This window comes from Poecilia latipinna, unplaced genomic scaffold (assembly GCF_001443285.1).
Source record: "Poecilia latipinna isolate Pla-1442-1.1 unplaced genomic scaffold, P_latipinna-1.0 Scaffold811, whole genome shotgun sequence".
Taxonomy (NCBI): domain Eukaryota; kingdom Metazoa; phylum Chordata; class Actinopteri; order Cyprinodontiformes; family Poeciliidae; genus Poecilia; species Poecilia latipinna.
This window is the reverse complement of record NW_015113427.1, coordinates 99,895-122,029: the sequence shown is the minus strand read 5'-3', so window position 1 is coordinate 122,029 and position 22,135 is coordinate 99,895. Positions and strand designations below refer to the sequence as shown.

At 37.3% G+C, this 22,135-nt stretch overlaps 1 protein-coding gene across 8 annotated transcripts in view; it reads left to right on the top strand.

Annotated features, from left to right (window-relative positions):
- The window catches only part of megf11 (multiple EGF-like-domains 11), a 113,245-nt gene that overhangs the window by 10,005 nt on the left and 81,105 nt on the right, over positions 1-22,135 (top strand). For 6 of the 8 annotated variants that reach the window (XM_015047159.1, XM_015047158.1, XM_015047154.1 and 3 more), the window contains exons 2-5: positions 11,403-11,527; positions 16,151-16,265; positions 18,662-18,763; positions 19,189-19,289. In XM_015047159.1, coding sequence (XP_014902645.1) covers positions 16,159-16,265; positions 18,662-18,763; positions 19,189-19,289 — 310 coding nt within the window. In that variant the 5' untranslated portion in view covers positions 11,403-11,527; positions 16,151-16,158. Of the gene's footprint in view, positions 1-2,614; positions 2,691-11,402; positions 11,528-16,150; positions 16,266-18,661; positions 18,764-19,188; positions 19,290-22,135 lie in introns of all 8 variants that reach the window. The other 2 variants (XM_015047152.1, XM_015047153.1) reach the window with 2 other exon arrangements.

Sequence of the window (22,135 nt, the reverse complement as noted above, 5' to 3'; positions counted from 1 at the left end):
ATATTTTTGTGGCAAAATATTTAGAAATTAAGTAATCGCAGGTTATGTACAGTATGTGGTGCATAGATATGCCATATTTTCGTCAGTGATTGGTCGTTACATATCTTTAGCATCAGAACTAAATTAATCCCTTTGCAGAATGATGCTTGTTTGTTTATAGTACAACAGCTATTTAGTTTTTTTCTGGCATTGAATCTTTATCTTTAAAATAATACACTAAATTAACCTTTAAAATTTGTATAAATGTGTATGTTATTTTTTATTTTGGCATTAATTCATTATTCAACATCTCCTGTGTTTCTTGTCACGATATTTATGGTTTCTCTGTTGACGCTTTGCAAGGGCCCAAATGCTATTTTGTTGACAAATATTACTGAAGTTTCCTATAGCCCTGTGTTGTGTTAAAACAGCAAATAGCATTGCAAATTGAAACTTTAACGTTTTTTATTTTTTTTTATTTTTGATAGAAACTATTGAAACCAGATAAGGCTTTCAGTTTGAGCTTTTCTGTGTGGAAGATGTCTCTGAGCCAAACTAGGAAACTTTGTTGAAAACATGAAATCCATCCCACAAAGAGAAGTGCTGTTTGATTTCATATATTAATTACAAATTTTAACCTGTACCAAGTTCAGCATGCTCGTTTTATGATAGTCTTGATTTTTTTTTTACTTTTTTTTTACTTTTTAGTAAATGTCTAATAATCATAAGTCCAACAACAGACGAGTGTTGTAACTAAACCAGCAAATTTTACAATATCTATTTTTTTTTTTAATTGTTGACAGGAAACTTTCTCCTCTCTGAAAGACACTCATCTGTAGATTTAATTGTGACAGACAAAGAGCATATAACAAAGAACACTTTCAGGGTATTGAGTAAATGAATGGGAATGCATACAGTCCTCCAAAAAAGGGGGCAACGCATAACCCTAAGAAATAACTCTACATGGAATAAAAACATCCTTTGATGTACCAGCTGCAAAGTCACAGGCAGAATGGTAGCACACAGATTTACAGAAAGGTAAAAAAATAAGAACAAGAGGCTGTACATTAAGAGCAGATTTACAACATAAAATAATACTGCACTGTTTTTCAGTGTGGCACACTCAGTTTAACAAAATGCGCAATTGAGTAGGGTCGTTAAAAATAAGTAAATGCACATATTTGTGCATAGAAAAACGATGGCAGTGTTAGTTTTGAGGTTGGTTTGTTATTTGGTGTACCTTGGTCTGTTTCTTTGCTCACTTTGTTTCTATTTCACTTTAGTTCAGTCCTTGTTAGTGTTTCTAGTTATGCTTATTTCTGGTGTTATTCCTTGTTAATCTAGTCTATCATGTTTCGAAGATCTGGTTATTCTTTAGTATTAGAGTCATTTCCTAATCTGTTGTGTACTCTCCCTTGCCCCCTGTGCCACTTTCTCTCTCTCTCTCTCCCTCCCCTCAGTCTGCCTTTCTAATCTCTTCAGAAGGCAGACTAGTCAGCTAGCTAGTCATCTCAGGTCCATTGTTTCAGCATTCAACCTCCTAGTACTTGAGCACCTCTTTTTCAGTCGCTCCTGGCTGGTTCCTCCCGTTACTTCCCATCTATCCCGCGTACTGCTGGATATCCTTGCTGTTTCTTTTTATGTTTTTGTTATTTTTTGTTCTGCTCTGGGTCCCTGTGGTTTTTATAACTTTGTATTTTCTTAATACAAAGTTACAAAATCTTCAAATATACTTGACATGCCAGTCTACCTGTATATGGTTGCACCACAATTTCCACACGTCATGACAGGCAGACTTTTTACAATAAATGAATAAACTTTGCAAATAGTATGCAGTTTCATATGTTTAATGGGCAAAAGTGTTCACAAAATTACACATATTTAGTTGCTTGAAATATATACCAAGAAACCAAGATAATAATTATTATAAGTATGAACAGCCAACGATATTTCCACCTCGACTCAGATAGTTCTTTATGCCTCACCAGATTTTCACAAAGCCTTGAATGAAAAGATTTCCACTTTTATCTAATTGTTATCTTATTCTAAAAAGGGGATACAGGAAGGGTTTATGTGCCCATTTCCAAATCATCTTAGTAATACTGAGTTCTCCCACCTCAGGTCCACTGGGAAACTGGATGCACTTTCTGATTATTAGGCTCCATGCCAGCAGGCAGGATAGCAGCTCAGCTCTTTAACTCTCTTTTTCTCTCTGAGAAAGAAGTCTCACCCTGTCATCCTCACAACTGGACTGGGTTGCTCCGAGGAATGAGAGAAGGCAACAGTTGTCTGTCCAACCGACTGTGATGTTTGGATGAATGAGTCTTCTGGATCCCAGTTGGCACCATGCCTCAATAAAATCGCTGATAAATAAGTTACTTGCCTGGTTGATAATAAGAAAACACACATGCCTTAGGCTGACTACATAGTGCTGGTGCAACCCAGTGCTAAGAGGGCTTGAAGTGGGATGAATCTGCCAAACCACTTGGGGTTTGCATGTCAAGAAACTGTAGCAAAGAGTCCAGTCACAGGCCATAAGTCTTAGACACCAGACTAGAAGGTAATATAGTATTAAATGGAGAACTGCAATGCACAAAGACCACTCTCAGAGTTTTTCTCACCTTTGTCCATATAGGATAGCATCCTGTGGAGGAGGAGGGCTATGGCATTCTGAATCTGCTTGGCCAGCATGCAAACTGTAACAGGTTCAGGTTAGTAGACAGTTTGGATGTGATGAAATGTTTTGATCCATCTTTCAAAATATTTAATAATCATGGATTTGAGGGCTATGGACCTATAAGTGGGTATAATCATTCAAATTGGCAAGGTGGGGTTTCTTCCTCCCAGTTCACACCATGAAAAAAAGGCTGAGTTCATCAGCCAAAAAGGCATCGACAATGATTTAAAATACAGAACAGTCAAGTTTTCTCTTCTCCTGAGTAAGAATGTGGTTACAGTGGGAAGGCAAAACATAATTTTCATACACCTCAGTGTTAAAGACTAAGGCAGGACATCTTTGGGTAGTGACCATGACAACTGTGGTCCCTATGTCATGACACAAGTCATACCACAGAGCTCTATAAAACAGCAGATTTAGATGCATTGCCACTTACTATGTAAAGTTTCTGCATCTGATGAGCAATGAATTACCCATGAATCAGTTCTGCACAGAAATGCTAGCAGAATGCTTCATTTTCATGTGCTCATCTGAGATGGACAGAAAAGCAGACAGCGTGTGCAAAATAAATTAATGTCTACCCAAGCTTCGGGGAAAATTGTGTTGAGCTAGTGTATGATTCTGGTTATTATTAATGCAAGGTGTAAAAGTCAGTATCTGTGCTGCTACATTTGTGCATCAGAGCATGGACGACTTCCATACTGGTGAAAGAAATGACTATTGATACAGAGGTGTAAATAAGAATTTTGCAGTGACACAGTCTCATCAAAACATCTTTTACACAGATAACTTTGTTTTAGGCACATCAATTTGTGAACTCATTCTGCATGACTTACAACATGCTGGCTTTTCAAATGCAGGAAACTACAACTCAACAAAGTATATTTTACCTCAATATACTGGAATTACATTGCAGTAAATAATTCCATAATATTTGGAATTATGGTTAGTTGGTACTGACTTACCGTAGCATGAGTTTTATTTGTAAAGACAAATACTTTAATCATAATTATAGTTTCATATTGATTAATTGACTGATACACATCTGAGGCATACATGTTAAAATGTACAACAAAATCATACTCATTTAAAAGTACATAGCTACTGACATCTATATGAAAAAAAGGTCATCTATCTCATTAAAATATTGCATTGGTAATGCTGTTTTAACTAAGTTATGGATCTTTTCGTTATGAAAGCATTGAAACATGACTTTGTATATTGTAATTTAATTATGACAAAGTACCAAAACTGGGAATTTCATTGTTCTTAAATGTAGGGAAAAAATACTTGTGTTGTCTTTGTAACCAGTGTTATAAATCATCCTTATTGCTAATTTCTATAATGTAGTTACTGATGACCCTTGTAAGCATTGCCCCATACTTTCACACAGTAGTTTAAAAATAGCAAAATCAATGCAGAGTACAGAATTTGAACTATTTCATGGTTCAGAACACAGTAAGCCTGCTTCAGTACTGAAATATTTGTTGCACATTTATTTATGTATGTGAGGTTTCAAGCTTATTTTATTGCTAACAATAAACAAGAAACTTTTTTTATACATATATTCACAATCAGCCTTGTATCTTTGTCAGATAGTTTTTTTTTCATTTGATTTCTTATCAATCATATTTTTCATTGACCAATTTCTAAATGTTGTATCTTCTCTGACTCTTGTGAGCCACTCAGAACTGAACAGAACTGTTAACAGCGATGATCTTGTTATTCTCCATGGCTTGAAGACAACATAGTTGAAACTAGACATTTACAAACACTGAAAAGTTTAATTCTCACTGTCTGACATCCTAAGTTTCTTCTGTTCAGTGTGAGGTGATCTTAGCAAAATTATTTATATTTACTAAATGCCAGAATGATTAGAAAATATTTTTGACTGAGTTTTTTAACACTTCATTTAAACACAACACTTCACATACATTAAGGGTGCATTCACACAAACACTGTTAGGTCCTCTCTTAGGTCCGCGCTTGTGGGATAAATGATTTGTGTTCTTTTACCAATGACAAAAGAGAAATCTAATATCTGATCCCACTCCATTTGTGTTTGTTTCATGAAAAAGGAAGTTGCGCTCATGTCTTTTTCAGAGGTTTCCGAGCCGTTTCCTCTAGTTGTTCTTGGTGCAGCGCCACCATAGTTGAGGGGAGGTTAAAGGGTCGATGTTGATTGATGATGTCCTTACTCTGTAAGCTTATGATAAGTTAATTCACAACATGTCAGTTAAATGCAGGCACAGCTGTGAATGGCACCTCAAACACACCTCTCCCTTCTGTCACAACAAAAAAAATCTAAACAAATCAGGCAAGGTATCTCTCAGAGGATTATGGGCCTCCAAAAGAATTGTTTATTTTTGAGTGCAATTTTCAGATTCTGGAGCGTGCCACATTCATCAGCTCAAATAATGTAAGTGTAAACATTCTGTGCAGACTTGATACTGCTCAAAAAGTAAATTAATGTGTTTTTGTGTATCTGTCCTGAACAAAAGTCCTTGTGAAGTTGCCGGCTGAAAAGAATCATTACCCGCAGTTGCTAAAAAAAAAAAAAAAAAATGATTTCAAAAACAACATATAAAGCAGGTGTAAAGTTTGTAATGCACTCACTGACAAAGACTTAAAATTCTAGAGACATGTGTTATGTTCTGATGAAAGTAAAATTGAACTGTTTGGACATAATGATAATAGTTATATTTAAAGGGAAAGAAGGTGGAAATTAGTAAACATGAGAACACCATTCCAACTGTGAACTAGACAACTGGGAATATTATGTTCTTAGGGTGTTTTACTACAGGAGGGACTGATACATATAACAAAATAGGTGGACTTATGAGGAAAGGACATTATGCATTAAAGCAACATTTTAGGAAAGTTAGAGCTTAAATGCTGCCGAGTCTTCAAAATAGACAACACCCCAAGCATATCCTCAAGTTAGTTACAAATTTGGTAAAAGGCAATAAAATAAATGTTGGTTTTTTTTGAAGGGTCCATCACCAGGTACTGATTTCAGTCTCATGAAAGTAATTTATAGGCAAAACTGAAAAAGTGTGTGTGAACAAGGTGGCCTTCAAAACTGACTCAGTTACACAAGTTATGTCTGGAGGAATGGGTCAAAATTCCAGGAACTATTGTGAAAAGGGATACTCAAAACATTTGACCAAAGTCATGCAGTCTAAAAAGCAGTTCTACCAAATTTTAAGGAAATATTAACTTCTGAAGATGAAGTATATGTCTGATTAATTATTCTGGTATTTAGACGGACCTTGAGAATAAAAAAATCTGTCTCCTTTTACAGATAAGTGTTCACATCTAGTTTCATATGTACATATAAAAGAAAAGGTTTGGACCCAAAATTGACCTCTGAGGAACGCCAGGAGCAATCTCAAAGCATAAAGATTCATGCTCTTGCAGTTTCACAAGTTTTCCCCGTTTACTCGAACAACTCGCCACCCGTTGGTTTCTCCCAATCTTACATTCAAGATCTGTGCGTTTCTTGAACTCAGTGCAGACTTATTCAATACATGTTTTTCAAAGTTTGACTTGAAGTCCCTTGAGATCTCAAAGCATGGTCTGTAAAAATGGCAAAGTGCATCCACGTGCAGTGGCTTTTCTCTTCCATTCATCCCCACCCCTCCTTTTTCTTCACACACTGCTTACCCTGCGACATTTGGGACGGGTTTCTCACTGCTTGGCTTCTCACATCTTGGACAGTGACACAAAATAAATGAAGACACGCAGAAGACACAAGGTTCAGAGTTGGAAGGGCTTGGTGGCTGAGGTGTGAAACTACTGGAGTGTAAAATTGCCCTGGCACTCGTGCTGTTGTTTCAGCATTTCATCCCGAGCTGCTCGGCTTGACTTTCCTTGCACTGTTCGGAGCCCTGTATACGTCTTTTTCATTTGTTTCCCCATCCACACCTTACTTCTGTTGAGCTTGACCTCAGGTCTGTAGGAGCCATATTACTCTGAAATAACTATGCAGTCTGGTAAATACCCTCGGTTCTCCACTGAAGATCCTCGTGGTGAGAGAGAGCAGAAGGTTCAACAGGCTAATATTCACATATTAATGTGTTCAGTGATGTCCAACTGTTCTCCGGCAGTTCTCATTACTCGCAATCAGTCACAGGCTGGATAATTGTTTGAGTGGGGGAGAAATCCTTGCTGGTCCATGTAAGAGCCCAAGTGGTGCTTCCTCCTGGTGGCAGCAGGAGGCCACAGCCAGGATGCAGAGAGAGGACAGATGTAGCACAGAGGATATTACAACACATTTGACAGTCAAAGTGATGCCCGGGGTTGGTTATTAAAGGCATGAGGCAAACGCAGTGAATAGTCTGAGTAGCAGCCAGAGCAAAGTGACATCAAGCACCCTGTTATTTTGGTTCATTAAATGGTTTTGTTTCGCTAATTAGCTTTCTTATGAGAAATGTTGGCCAAAAGCTAGTAATTGGTGACATCGTTGTGACTGTAGATTTTGTGCCTGGTATGTAAGGAATCCAAATATAATTAATTAGAAACCAGCATGCTAGTGTTTGACGGTGTAAAAAAAAAAAAAACTAAAGGAGAGCAAAGTTCCAATGTGCTCTGTTCTATTATCTATATTTGATGACCGTGTTTACTCACATTAGTTTCACATTTTCTGTTCTTTCTTTGAACAGCTTCAGAACAGATGGCTGCCTAGCTTCGCTGCATTCCTCCCCTGAGTGACTTATTCTCCATTCATAAAGCTAACGTTAGACTAGTGAAGTTTCTCTGAAGTCCAACCACAGACATTTTCTCAACATTGCCTGTGGTTTGAAAGTGGGAGGATTCCTGCCTGGGTGTTTGTACAGGACAGAAAGCCTATGTGTCAAGAGTAAAGGAAACAAAAGAGGCACAAGCACGTCCTTCCAGTAGGCTGTATCTGTTGTTGGCCTGCCCCCGCATTAAGGCAAGGTTATTCTGATGAAAGATGGTGTTGAGATTAGTGAGCCCTGCCCGAACGCGTGGACGTCCGGCGTGCTGTGCCGTGTGATTTATGAGAGTCGTGATATCAGAAGTCGCCACATGAATAAACCATGTAGGCAGAATTAAGCTCCTGTTAAACGACGCACAGCATTTTCTCAGGTGCCTTAACAACCACACACGAATCAAAGTCATGGAAGTGCTGCAGCTGTGGGCTGATGCTCCGGAGCATCCGGTTTTGAAACGGTTCCTGATTTATGTGCACATTCACTCATAATATGTCCCACGAATTTAGCACTGTCAGCTTATTTTTCCTCATGTTTATGAATATTTTAAAGTATATGCTTAAACGTGACATCATATGACATCACATAATTAATAAAGTCACTTATATGCAAGACACATTCTGAAATATGCCAAACATGATAACTCAGTTCTACTTAATGATTTGTTTTCTCCTCAGAGAATAAAAACAGGATTTCACTTATGTTTGTCTTCTTGTTCATCTGGTAAACCCAGAATAGAAATTCTGAGGTAATATATGCTGCACATATGTGTCTCTGCTGAGAATGGACACAAATGCTATTCAGTTGTTACAGCAGTAACCTCCATCATAACTTAACCTCATGTTGTGATATGCAGAATCTATGTCTGCACTCATGAAGACTCATCTTGGCATGCTGAATGCCTGAATTTCCTGCAGCTGAAGGTAGTCAATTTAATTTCTGATAAATTCAGCTAATAATTATTACCAGTCATACACTGTTTAACTTTTATGTCTAATGTTTGTTTTGTTCTAAATATTTTTATTGGTACTTGTATCACTCAAAAATGTTCCTCAATTGATAAAAATTAACTCATCTGTAAATTTCAGGTGGTAGGGTTGTGTAATTAATCAAATTAACCATTTAATTTTCCCCCCACTAGAGCATCCATAGACCATATATAGAACAATGAACTTTTATACTCAGATGCACAAGTATATGGAAAAATACTAAATACTAAATCCTTCTTTCATTAGTTCCATATAATATTTTTTTTCCTCAAAAAGGAAAAAACAAGGAACAAACAAAATAATTTTTCTAAGGTCAAGGTGATGTGAAAAAGAAATAGCAACAAATAATGTTGCATCTAAATATTGTGAAGATTATAATGTTTAAGTCAATAGAAACACTCAAGTCTAAGCACCGTTCCCCACAAATGCAATTTGGAAAGCAGTGACTGGCATTTATTTTTAGTTCTGTTTCTTTTTTGTGTCCTTCTGGCCTTGAAACACATCAGACATTCAGGTATGTGTCTGAAACCAGGGAAACCAGTGTCTCTGACGCACCACACCATGGCCTCTCTAATGAGGCCTGACTCTTAATGACTCAAAGCCACCAGCAAGAGACAATGATGGCCAGCAGTGGGGTTTATCTCATTGGCAGTCTGTGCAGTGTAGTAACATTGCTAACCTTTAGATCACCCCATATTAGGATGCAGGAGAATCCCTCCGTAGTGATTACAAAACGGATTGAGGAGCTTCAAGACGTCTCATAAAAGTTGTATATGAGTGCTCAGCTTGAATGTAAAGGTGAGATAATAGGCTGTTTGTGCACAGACATGTCACACAGTGCAGCCTGACTCTGATCAGGAATTCTCTCGTGGTGCTTCAGACAGGATTGCAATGCAAAGTGAGGTTTCTGTTGACTGGTTTTGATTATGTTGAGGAAAATTAACATACACAAGACCAAAGTCAGGCATTGTGACAAACAAAGCTGTAAGATGGGGCTGGAAAGTAGCTCAAATCCAAAGATGTGACGTGAGCTTTCTCATGCTGTCGTTCCTGCTGTGCATCATTCATGCAACAGTGCTGGAACTGGTCAGCCAGGGGACAAGGTGGTTAATTGCCTTGCACTTCAATAAGTCACAGACTGAAGACATATGGTTTTAATCATTCAGATGTCTCTGCTGATGGGCAGTCCAGGGGATAAAGGTGATTCTGCCTCATCTGAGTTAATGTTTCTCCAGGTAGGTGTCCGAAGTAGAAAGTGAATGCAAGCGTCGAGATTCTGAAGTTTTTATCCTCACACACACCTGCACTGCAATCCTACATAAACCTCAACTCTATAGTCTGCATCTGGTACATGTGCCTCAATAACCTGAAAGATGTTGCTATTTCAGCTGTTTGTCAGCTGGAACAGATGCATCTGCTCATCGATTGAGAGGGTTTCATAGTCTCAGTAATCAAAGCGGTGACAAACAGGAGAGAAACACATTCAGGGTGAATACAGTCTCTGGGGAACAATTTGTTCAGTGTAAACTGAGCATGTTTGAAGTTAAAACATAAAGATGCTGTTTTCAGGGATTTCTTCTCGTGTGTGGGGGGGGAGGGAAGCCTCAAGTGATGAGTGTCATATCGATTCAGCTGCTCTGTCTTGCACTATACTTTGTTCCCTGTTTTTGTATGAGAAATCAACAGTTTCTAAAAGTTACTTAGACACAGTGTCACGTCATAAATAAAAGATGTGATTTGTCTTTTGAAAGAGATGCTTAAATGTTAAAATCCATATTAGGAAAAAGGCAGGTGGATTCAGGTATGACAGAAATATCAAGGAGTTTCTTGTCCTTGACATTCAGGTTGTCGCAGACTGTGACCAGCGCTTATAGCGTAACATTTGGCAACAAAATTGACCCAGTATATTTCAGTAAAAGTCCTGAATGGTAAACATAATTTGATATTAAAAGAGGAAGAAAATAAACTGCAGGTCTTATATGCCCAAAAAGTGTTTGTTTAACAGGTAGCGCTTTCTGTTCACTATGTCAGCTGATTGGTTTCAGGTTGTAGGCTAATTGTGCTACATTTTTACTTTAACATTGACATTTTCAAGCTCAAAGTTGGTGAAGCTAATGGAAATGTCCCAAAAATTGGAAGTTCAAGTGGGAACGTTGGTTATCTATTAACCCTCCAAGGTCCATCATGATGACCTTGTATCAAACCAATATGCTGACTACTGAAGTTAATCTCATAGTGTTTCAGTATTACTTTGATAAATCTATCCATTTGTTGGGTGCACATCCCTAAATTTATTTATGATTACTAAAGCAAGATTTCTATGTTGCCCAATTTGTCACTACATGTGAGTGAAATTCAATTAATTAGTAGCTGTCTTAACAAATGAGCTAATACACCTGATTTACTACATTTGACAATTATTTGTCTGTCCTCTTGGCCCCAGAAGTAGTTCATATACAAAATAAATCATTTTGAATAATTTACATAGCAAGGAACAGAAACAATTTATTTTTGCTCTTTTGTATTAATCTATAATGATGATTCACAGCTAATAAAAGGGAGAATAATGTCAAAGCCATGCCTTCTGAGATGATTACCACTGCAATGTTCTCTATGTGGCTCGTAATAACACTTACCAAAGCTTTGTTACTGAGTGCAGATAATGTGATCTTGTCACATTGTTGACAAGCCACTTGTAGTGTGTGAAGTGTGAAGTTCATTTTATCAGTCGCTCTCGAGCTTATGTAGTTTATTATTTTTTTATTTCATGATTAACCTTGTGTGTGTGTGGGTGTGCGCGCGCGCGTGTGTGTGTGGATAGCATGTAGGTGGGAGGCGCGAGAGCTGCGTGGTTGGATGTGAAGGCTGCGTGCTATAAACTGGCCTTTCACTTTGTGAACTATTTACCTGTTGATCCCATGAGAAATTCCCAACGTGTGAATGCGTGTGTTTGAGCGCAGGCAATGAAGCAAGTGTCTTGAGCGTGTCATCATGAGCTCATTATTTTTTTTCTCTTCTGTAGATCAGCAACCTGTCATCACCTCTCCACTCAAGTCTGTGTGCAGAAGCACTTCTGTCCCTTCGTGCTCTCAGAATCACTTCGGCAGCCACACAAAAACATCCAGGGACCACAGGCTGTAAGATTAGGTGAGCTTAAGGCCACATGCCTCTGGCTATTGGATCTGTCTCTGTCTGTTACTTTAGGCACACGCTGGTACCTTAATTCGTTGGCACTCATCACAATAGCAACTTCTCAATTTACCCTGGCGCATTTTTGAAAACCCCAATCCTATCCTCTCTTGGCTTTACTCTCTATAGGCTCATAATGGGGGGAGCACCACGGTTTGAAAAATGTGGCAAGTTATGAAGTATTCTGCTTGTCCAGAGTCATTTAGAGACATGACTCAGGTTGGCTGGTCTAATCAGGGAAACTCTAAAAGCTTTCCAGTCCATCAAGCAGAGGTATTTAATTGAATTCTTTCACAGAAAAGACCTGAATACGAGTGCAGTCATGGTCTATAACGTGCATATGTTTTTATCAATCATCCTTGTAAGGGAAGGGACGTGACTATAACCTGTGCTCGTTCAGATTAACTGCTACTTAGAGGAAGTGAAGGTCCAATTGATTTTCTTTCACGTGTGAGTGAGCTACATGTGGCTTTCAATACACGGGTATTAGCAGAACTTGTGGGAGCCTGTGCAATTAAACAGAGTCACTCAAAAATCATTGAGCACATCTGAAAGATACTGATGCACCTGCAACAGAACGCCATTCAGCCATTAACAAATAAAACATGCTCTGTCTCAAGCATTTTCTCTCCTCTGTAATTATATGCAAGGGTGAAATCCATCATTGTCATCCAATCGTATACACACTGCTCTTGCTTTCGTTATGCATCTTAGAAGAAAAATCCTGCTGAGCTCTGCAGGCGTTTCCCAAACAGAACACATGCACGATATTGAAGGTCTTAATGAAGGTGATGAACACTGCAGCTAATGCTAAATATGTATAAATCCTTTTAGAAAGTACTATCAGGGAAACTTCCACAAGTGTTACAGCTGCAAAGGCTGAGAAGAGAAATGGTTTACATGGACATCCCCTTTTCTTATTTGAATTTTATGAAGAGACACATCAATCAGAGACATGCAACGCTAAAATGAAGAGGTTAGGAAAGGGTGTCTGGCTTCAGAGTGTTGGCCAACACGGCCAGTGTGAATTGTTTAAAACAAAACAAAGGGTGTGTATTTTTTGGCACAGAACCCTCTAAGTGAACAACTCAACAGAATGAAAGTCTTTCAACTTTAGTTTTTAACCTTTTTGACTTTTGTTGCATTTATTTTATTTATCTAACCTTTATTTCAACAGGAAAATTCCATTGAAATAAAACAAAATATGTTGCTACGGAATCCTAGCCAAGACCTGCAGTCACACACGGAGGTTACAGAACATTCACAACAAAAACAGAAAAAAAAACGAACCCTTTTAAACACCTTGCTTACAAAAATAGCCAGCTATCTCTTCTTCCCATTGTAACAGCAACCACACTGAAGGGCATTGTTGTTAGCACACTATGGTAGCGTTTCGATTTGTTTCATTTGCTGGTAGTATGCATTTTGTATATGTTTAGTGTTTGGACTGTACTTAGTTTTAAAAAAACCTTTTTCTTTTAGATTAATGTGAATTTATTATACAATAGCATAAAGTCTGCAATGTTGTTTTTTTTTTAACAAGAAGTATTACATTTGAGTAATTTCAGAACCTGGGAAGGTAAGCTTATTTATCTTCCTTTCCTTTTGCATAGCGAGAGGGTTAAGGCTGAAATTTAAAGTATTTTTGTAGCTAATCGCAATTACTCTCAACAGAGCAAAACATTTGTAGCGGTCTATTCACTTTTCACCATTGAAACTCAGTTTTCATCTTAAAATGTACTTGCATCCTTATCAGAGGTTCACCTGCTGATAGAAAGAACTGCTCATTTTAGAAAAACATGTACTGAGCTGGCCCCAGTTGCTCAGTGTTTACCTGACTGAAACAAAGCCTGATTGTAACACTGCCCTTGCAGACATATTCAATAAGTACTTATCAGAAATTGATTATTCATCTTATGCTGCTCTTCTTACTCTAATGCTCCCACCATTCTTGGACAGTTGTTGTCAGTCGGAAGGCCACATGTTCTGTTGCTTTACAATCCAATCTCTGCATTCCCAGCAGTCTGTTGCTTATCTGCAGACATGTTTTCTTGAGGTGACATAGCTGTTTTAATCTCAATATCTCCTGCTGTTTTCTTATTTTCTATGCTCTTACTTTCACTGCTGGGACTTGCCAAAATTATTTAAGAGACTTCTGCATTACCATGTCTTCTCAGTAGAGGAACCAGATAAGCCCATCAGGTCATTCAGGTTATATTTGGCTGTGAGACTGTGTTCTCAAAGTTTTTAGCCTTTGTAGTTACGTCTTGGCTTCAGCACTGGCTGTGTAAAAATAAGAAGCAAATTATTGTATCGTTTTGGGTGAATAACCCAGCATATGCTAAAGCAGCATATGTTGCATTACTTTTCTGGAAAAATACCTTGTTTAAAATGAAGCATGTCAATGACTTTTTATGTAGTTAAAAAAATAATTTTGTTTTTCTACTTCACTGTTTTCTTCTTGTGAGTCTCTGGCTGATGGAGTCTGCCGAGAACAGCCAAAATTAATGGCTTCCACTGGATTGTGGCTTGTCATTTACATTATGGCCCTATCTAAATTTGTGCTCATCTGTATTGTCTCTGTTCAATGTTTAGTCCATATCGCCCTCCACCAAAAATGTCAACTAACTAATTAGCTTTTAACTCCTCTGACTTACTTGGTCCCTTTTGCCACCCAGGCTAATTATAAATAGCTTTTAGAATTGAAATTATTTTCCCAACTTTAAACCAATAATTGTGGAAAATTGCCTGCTTGGAAGTCTCCCTTCTAACAGCAGCCAGGTGGCTTGCTCTTTTACTGAAAACAAGTAGAAAGAAAGTTAGATCAATTAATCAGCCATTTTTGATTAATTAGAAATTTCAGAAATATTCTTGCACTTGTTTGTGAAAACTTTGTTTATTTATCCAACAAAAATCAGGTGGTTAAGCACAGGCTTTGATACTGCTATACCTACTGCTTACTTGAAGAATGTCAAGCGCCTCAATTTTTTATTTAATTTTTAACAACGGAGAACAGTGGAAATACAGTTTCACAGAACCACAAAATGATATGGGTGACGTGGAGAGTAGGAAAAAAAAACATTCTTGGTATGACATAAAGTTTACACACCACCACCGGCATTTTAGGAGGCCAATGGCGTGTGCCACAGTGTGAATACTGATACAGGTGTGCACCTCTCCTGCTCTCTGGGAACACATTTAAGTGAGATATTTTGTTTTATTTGAAAATTTCTCATTTATTATGGTTCTCAAAACATATATCAGAGTGCATTTTTGAATGCTTATTGTAATCTGTAGTTGAGTTTGACATGTAATCAAAGGCTTGAGGGAATCATGGAGAAGATTCAATCAGAATTCCACCTCACCATCTGTGTCTTCAGTCAGAGGCTTCTGCATATTTGCCATCATACAGACTGCTACAGGAAATCTTTCCTGCCCACAGCCATCACAATTCTTTGAAGAACCATGAATTAATATCAGTTATGGCAACATTTATTTTCTCTTTGAGATCAATAAAGTAGTCTTGAATTTGTATTGAATTTGAATTTCCCTGCATCTCCAAAACAAGCATGTATGGTATGCATGAGTCCGAGTTGTCGTGCGGGACCGCATATTTTCAAATTTAGCCTTTGTGCGGAAAGGGACGTATGCAAGTTTCTGCCACCGTTTTGTATGTCCATCAGCTTTATAAATGAGACCTCTGGTCCTCTTCATAACCCACTTTCACATACTTCAAGATTTATTAAGCAACCACTGCATTTTCAACATATAGTTTGGTGGCCTTTCTTCAGACATACAGAGTACAAAGAAACTCTTGTGAGGAACAGATGTGAATTAATAATGGAAATATAATACGCAATATATTTTTTATATATGTTCTATGTAGCAATACTTAATTTTGCAAACGAACACCCACTACCATGTTTCTGTGCCACATGCACATAAAGGAGATGTTTGCTTGTTGCAAGTGCAAATTTTATCCTGTAAAATTGAGATTAATCAGAAAATAACAACATGAACTGAAAAAAACCTACTGTGACATCTTGTTTTATGCAGGTTGATTTATTACATGAGTTTGATTAATTTTTATTTTTAGTCTGGATATCTTGTTTAAAACAACTTGTAATATCTGTTGTTCAGAGCTCTTCTTCATGTTGTTACTATTGTGCCAATCTAATATTTATTTTCATGTATTTACAGTTTTCATCAATGTTACTGTGTTGACTGTATAACGTGTGGTATGAAGGCATGGCAAATGTTTTACCTCAGTCTCACAAACACTGTGCACCAAGTCATCTACTTCAAAAATTTGTCCAAAGTCTCATGATGACCGAAGCTATTTTTCACTGAATCATGTCCAGATTTTCCCTCGAGTCATTTTGATATCCCTTGCACTTAAAATATGAGCTTGCATAGGGATATAAAACAAGTGAACTGAAAACTATTACCAAAATTAAAGGTATTCACATTTTCAAAACTACCATATTGTAAGTGGGGCTATGTACATTTGCGGTATCGACTCAGTTTAAGTGTTGATCTCTAAATCAATATTATGTTTTTCTTTTCTTTTTTTTCTCTCAGAGAGAAGGATGGGGTCATCAGTTGTCCGTCTGGCTTGGTTCCTCGTTCTCGGCTTCACCACTAGTGCATTAAGTCTCAACCCTGATGACCCCAATGTCTGCAGCCACTGGGAGAGGTGAGAATAGTTCTCTTGTCACCAGCGTATATATACTCTGTTAGTTTGCTGAAATCTAAGAGTCAGACTGGACCTTTCAATTTACTATACATCCTTCAATCTAAGTCGGTGCAGCAGTATTGACCTCACACAGCTGAAGACAGGGATGGGAAGAGTTTAAAGCGTCAAATGAAATATGCAGACGGATTGATCAGTGTAAATTCATCCCAATCAATCATGACAGCCAAAGTGCCTGAATAATAATGAGCTGTGCTGGGCAGTGTCACTTATGAGAAATAAGCAGCAATAATTTCTGTCCTTAAGGCACAGGGCGGAACGAAAACTGGGAAGATGTATTATTGGGATGATTGCCCGATCAAGGTGAGGGTACTTAGGCATTGTGGTTCCACCTTGTTGGCATCAGAATGAATTTCCTAAGTGGGCTTTGTCTGTGGCTTTACGGTCCTCCAATATCCTCAGGCATTGGTTGCAAACATCATAAAAATTGACTTTCTTTGCATATCAAATTTATTACTATACTTTCAGTTTGGATGTCTCAGGTTCTGTGTTCAAACAAGGATCAAAGGCAGCTATTACTTTCATTTTGACTGTAACAAAGTTTGTAAAAAATAAATGCTTTATTCAGATTAAACATAGAAAGTATCAAAGCAAAAAAAAAATCTTAAAAATAGAAATATAAGACATAAAAATATCACATTTAAATACTATTGTATTTTTCGGACTATAAGTCGCTACCTTTTTTCCACGCTTTGAACTGTGTGGCTTTTTAAAAAATATATATATATTATTTTATTAATGAACATCTTTGTTTACAAGTACAAAGAAAAACAAAGAAATAACACAATATATTATGCGGCTCATAGCCCGGTGCTGCTTTTCTGTGGATTTTTCTTCAACCACCAGGGGGCTCTTTAGCAGGAAGTGAATCATTGGAAGTCAAAATTGGAAATCAAAGAAGAAAGTGCTAAATTTTATTTTAGAGCAAGCATATGCTAGCAGCAGGCACGACTGAGAAATGTTTTCAAACTCAGACCTCCTCATCATGGAAACCACACGAAGAAGTTCATATAATGCCGCTTTTAAGTTGAAGGCTAAAGATCTGGCATTACAAATCGATAACCTCTGGACTTAAGCTCAGCGTAAACGAATCCATGGTCTCCAACGCCGAGAGCAGCAGAGATACCAGCAGCTTATAGCCTGGTGCGACTTATATATGTACGTTTCCAGTTTTATTATTATTATTTTTTTATTGTAGATGCGGCTTATAGTAAGGTGCGCTCTAGTCCCGAAAATGCGGTAGTTTTTGAGGTGAATTTTTATTAGTTTACTTTCTCTCCTTATTGGCTTGTATATCTACTTCACTATAAAACTGGCCAGTCTCCACTGTTTTTCTTTGGACTGTCTACATCTCAATCTCTTCTCAGCTTTGTACACTAGGGTGCCCTGAGTAGGCCACTTCTTCCACTGGCGTAGGCACCCCACTACCTGAAGAGTCCTGCTTTAACGCAGTTGAAGATAATAAACAATTATTGAATTTGGCAGCTAAATAATTGCATATTGTGTAAAGAAGTGTGCAGTTCAATTTTGAATACATATAGATAGTCTTTTAATAGTTTACTGCACTAAAATGTGAATAAAAGTGTTTTGACAAATTTACTTTTTTATCAATTGCAACAAACTACTTTTTAGTTCATTTGTTTGCTTCACAATTTAGATTTTTACATAAAAAAATAAAGCACATTAAATGGCTAGTTTTTGTTTACTTTGAATGCAACAGTTAACATTTGAATAAATACTTTGTCAGTTTTTTTTACAGTAAGACTCAACAAGGCATTTTACTATTCTAATCATGATTTCAATATTGCCTTTTCAATATTGATTTAATTGTGAGATTATTTTTCCCATAATCAAGCAGCCATAGCTTGTACATATTTATGTAGCTTTGTAAACACCATTCTGAATCTTCTTGTGAAGCAACAATACTAACTGCTACCCCTTCATATTGGCCTATGCAGAGAAATTTCAGAAGGCTGTTTACAAAGCCACAGTTGCCATGTTTTTCTCACCCATATTTGGACCCCCAATCTCCAATTGCATGTTAGATAATTTATTGATTACTAACCAACTGCAGAAATAAATGTTCATCCGTTTATCTTGTTGATGGACTGTCATACTGCCTAGGGTACATGTCTCTTGAATAGCAGCTGTCGGGTTAGGTTTTAGACATACGTGACCTTGCTTAAGACAAACTGGCTTGATAAATGTATTTTCACTTAGTAATAGCTGCACATTTAACTGCAGTTTTTCTTTACTAGTGTAAAATTTCTTCAAAACTTTATGCTACTACACAGTGCAGTCCTTTGTGTCACAACTGTCTTTATATGTTTGTCTTTCAGCTATGCAGTGACCGTCCAGGAGTCCTACGCTCACCCATTTGACCAGATCTATTACACAAGATGCACAGACATCCTAAACTGGTTTAAATGCACCAGGCATAGGTAAGTTTAGAAAAAAAAAGAAAAAGTTTCTCAGTTCCTGTAGCTCTATTTTACCAAAAATTAGAACCAAGTCTAAAAAAGCTAAAATGAATGTTTTTGTTCAGGTGTCTGGCTGAGAAAAGGTCAGATACCTTAGGTGGTAATCATCCTGTTTTGAATATGTTGCTCTGTTTCAAATGCTCTGTAGTGGGATTCTAAAAGTGCAAAAGACAGATTCTCCTTGTGAACACTGGTTTGTATGTAGAAAACGTAATTCCTATAATTCTGACCCGTCCTCAGCTTAATATTCCTATGTGTTTTTCTCTAGTATTTTGCCATGTATGAGTAAATATCAAGTAACGTTTACCTTCTATATGTTTCCTGACCTTCAGATAGGGGACTTTTTTCTGTATCATGCAGCTGTCTCTGTGTGTCTAATTTTCCAGGATCAGCTATAAGACGGCTTACCGGCGGGGAGTAAGGACCATGTATAGGCGCCGCTCACAGTGTTGCCCTGGTTACTTTGAAAGCGGAGACTTGTGTGTTCGTGAGTGTCTTTATTTCCTGACTCCTTTGTCCTTCTTATGACATTTCATGTTACATTTTATACCTCCTTAGAAAAAGAGTAAATACTAGAACCGATGGTGACTACCAGTGGTGCACAGATAAAACCTACCAGACCGCTGCTTCCTTCTAATTCTGTTTAGCATGCTATAAGATCTCATTTCCCACTAATGCGAAATAATTTATTTGAAATGATCAAGTTCGATGTGATTTAGCATAGTTCTTAAAGATTGCACATTGTTTCATAACCCCAGCCTGCCACATGCTTTACTATATGAGCAAGTGCATTTTAATTGAAGTTGTTTAACAATGACAAAAATTAACAACCCGAGACGTAGCTGGTTAGAAGCTGGAGAGGCATAACTCCCGATACTTAAATTACTGCAAAATTCAATAACTTGAGAAGAGCACGGCCCCCAAAGTTAAGAGTATAGCAGCATCCTGATAACAATCCTTCACTGTCATTTTTATGACTTCATTATTGGTCATTGGGTTCTATTTCTACTCTCTCACATCAAACTGAATCTCTTTGCATGCAAGTCAAATAAAGACAGAAGACGTTGCAGTTGCCTCTGAGAGTTATGTTTTTGATATCCTCGCCTCACCTTATGTTTTATTCTCTTAAGATAAGTTTAGAATTAGAATTACTCTAATACTTTCCTACATCTTTTGCAGCTTGAGGGGCTTTCTGGTACAATGACTGCAGCCGTGTGGGTTTGCTCTTTGACCACGGCTGAGCTTGTCCTTGTCAAGGCTTTAATCGCCTCAGGGTAGCAGGTTCTCAGGAAGCCAGCCAGCAGAGAATGCAAGCGGGTGTGATTATATGGTGGTCTTAAGGAGTGAGGTGCAGACTGATCAATAATGCATTCATTAGGCATTTAAGTGACAGCACAGGCATTTGTTTATTAATGGGCTTTTCGGGGTGTTAAACAGGGGAATCTGCAAACTAAGATTGTGCATCTAGAAATGGCCCCACTCTTTACAGGTTTCGCTTACATATTATAGCTGCATGAATACTTACCCCTTTAATCCAATGAGGTGCAGTGGGGAAATTGAGTTGATAGAGGTCAGGAGAGCAGGTTTGCTTTCTGCTACCTTTGCAAAATGGTCCCTTTTAATCCTTCCTCACTTACAACCAGGATTAAATTACTTGTTTTCCTTAGGCAGTGATATAACAAGAAATTATTGGGTACCTTTGCCTTGGAATGAAACAAAACTCTTTGTTTATTTTCACAGTCTGAATCCAATAATCTAGGTATGCCCCTATCTGGTCTCAGGGTTTTTGTCCAAATTTTACACTTACCTAGAGGCCATTTCACCCATTCCCTCTGCCATTAAGCCCTAGCCCTATTTTTTTTTCATTCAGAGGTAGAGTGAGTTCATATTATAATGTAGGGTGAGATCCAAAATGGTTGTGCTATATAGGTCTTTAAATGAAATTTTTCTGAATGAGGTAAAACAACCAAACTTGCCTTCAGACAAACATGAATGTTTTTTTTTCCACTGCAAATGTCAATGTTCACCATACAGTCTAGTTTGATGTATTTTGCTAGTCTAACAATAACACAATAGCTTACAGTGATTATATGTTTTAAAATATTACATGTTATATTCTTTAACAAGTAATAAATAAATACATATCCTCAAATTAAAGAATAATCCCTATGAAAACATTAAAACAATTAATTCAGAAATAAATATACGTTTTATTTCTCTCCCATAAAAATATTAGTGTCACAGCCATGGGAATATTCTATTCTATTCTATTCTATTCTAGTGTGTTCTCTTTTGTACATTTGTTTGGTTGTGTATTAATGTTTTAGTTATTACATAAATTAAATTGGCAGTAACTGATGCTAAATATTTTAAATATCCATAGATAATACTAAAAGTTTAGTTTTTTGTTTGTTTATTTTTTTTTCACAAATATTAATCTTGTCATTTAGATTTAGACTTATTCTGATGAAGGTCCAGTCTCATACTTTGTCAAAGGCAATGTGATATATCTTATGTGTTTTTCTGGAGAATAGACTTAATATTCTGCTCAACACATGGGGAAAATAGGTTAAGAAAGCTACTTCAGTGTTCTGACAATGCTGCATCATATTATTCAGGAAGGAGGAGAAGCCGGTGTGTCTCTGAGATGAATATGTTCTCTAACAAAATGTGCTCATCAATCCCAGAAGAAAAGCAAAAGACCTTGTACAGTTACAGCAAAGCTGTAAGGAGAGTAGTACTATCCACCGTGAAACAAGTTCTGTACTGGGATGGACTGAAAATTTAGTCAGAGTAAAAAGCCATCACTTTGCATCAGGGACTTATGGACTTGACAAAATAGACCTCATGGGGAAAGAATGTCATATGAAAATATTGAAGCAACATCTCAAAACATCCATCTGGGGGCTACAGCTCGGGTTGTCCAAATGCACAATAATCCCCCAAAACCTCCAAATTAGTTGCAAAGTTGCTTACGGTGAACAAGGTTAATGGTTTGGAGTGGCCGTCACAAAGCCCTGATCTCAGGCCTAGAGAAAGAAAGCAGAGCTGCTATGTGTGAACAAGGCGGCCACAACACTGCCTGACTTACACAAAGGCTTTCAGACAGAATGGGCCAGATTTACCTCAGACTATTTTGAGAAGCTTATCGAAAGACTCCCAAAATGCTTCACCCAAGTCATACATTTCAGAGGCAACTCTACTGTTTACGAAGGAAATCTGTGTAAACCCCCAGGTTTGGAAAAAAAAAAAAAAAAAAAAAAAAAACCCTTTTTAAAAAAAAATTAAAAAATTTTGTTTTATTTTTTTTGCCTTTTAAAATTAGTTAAAAAA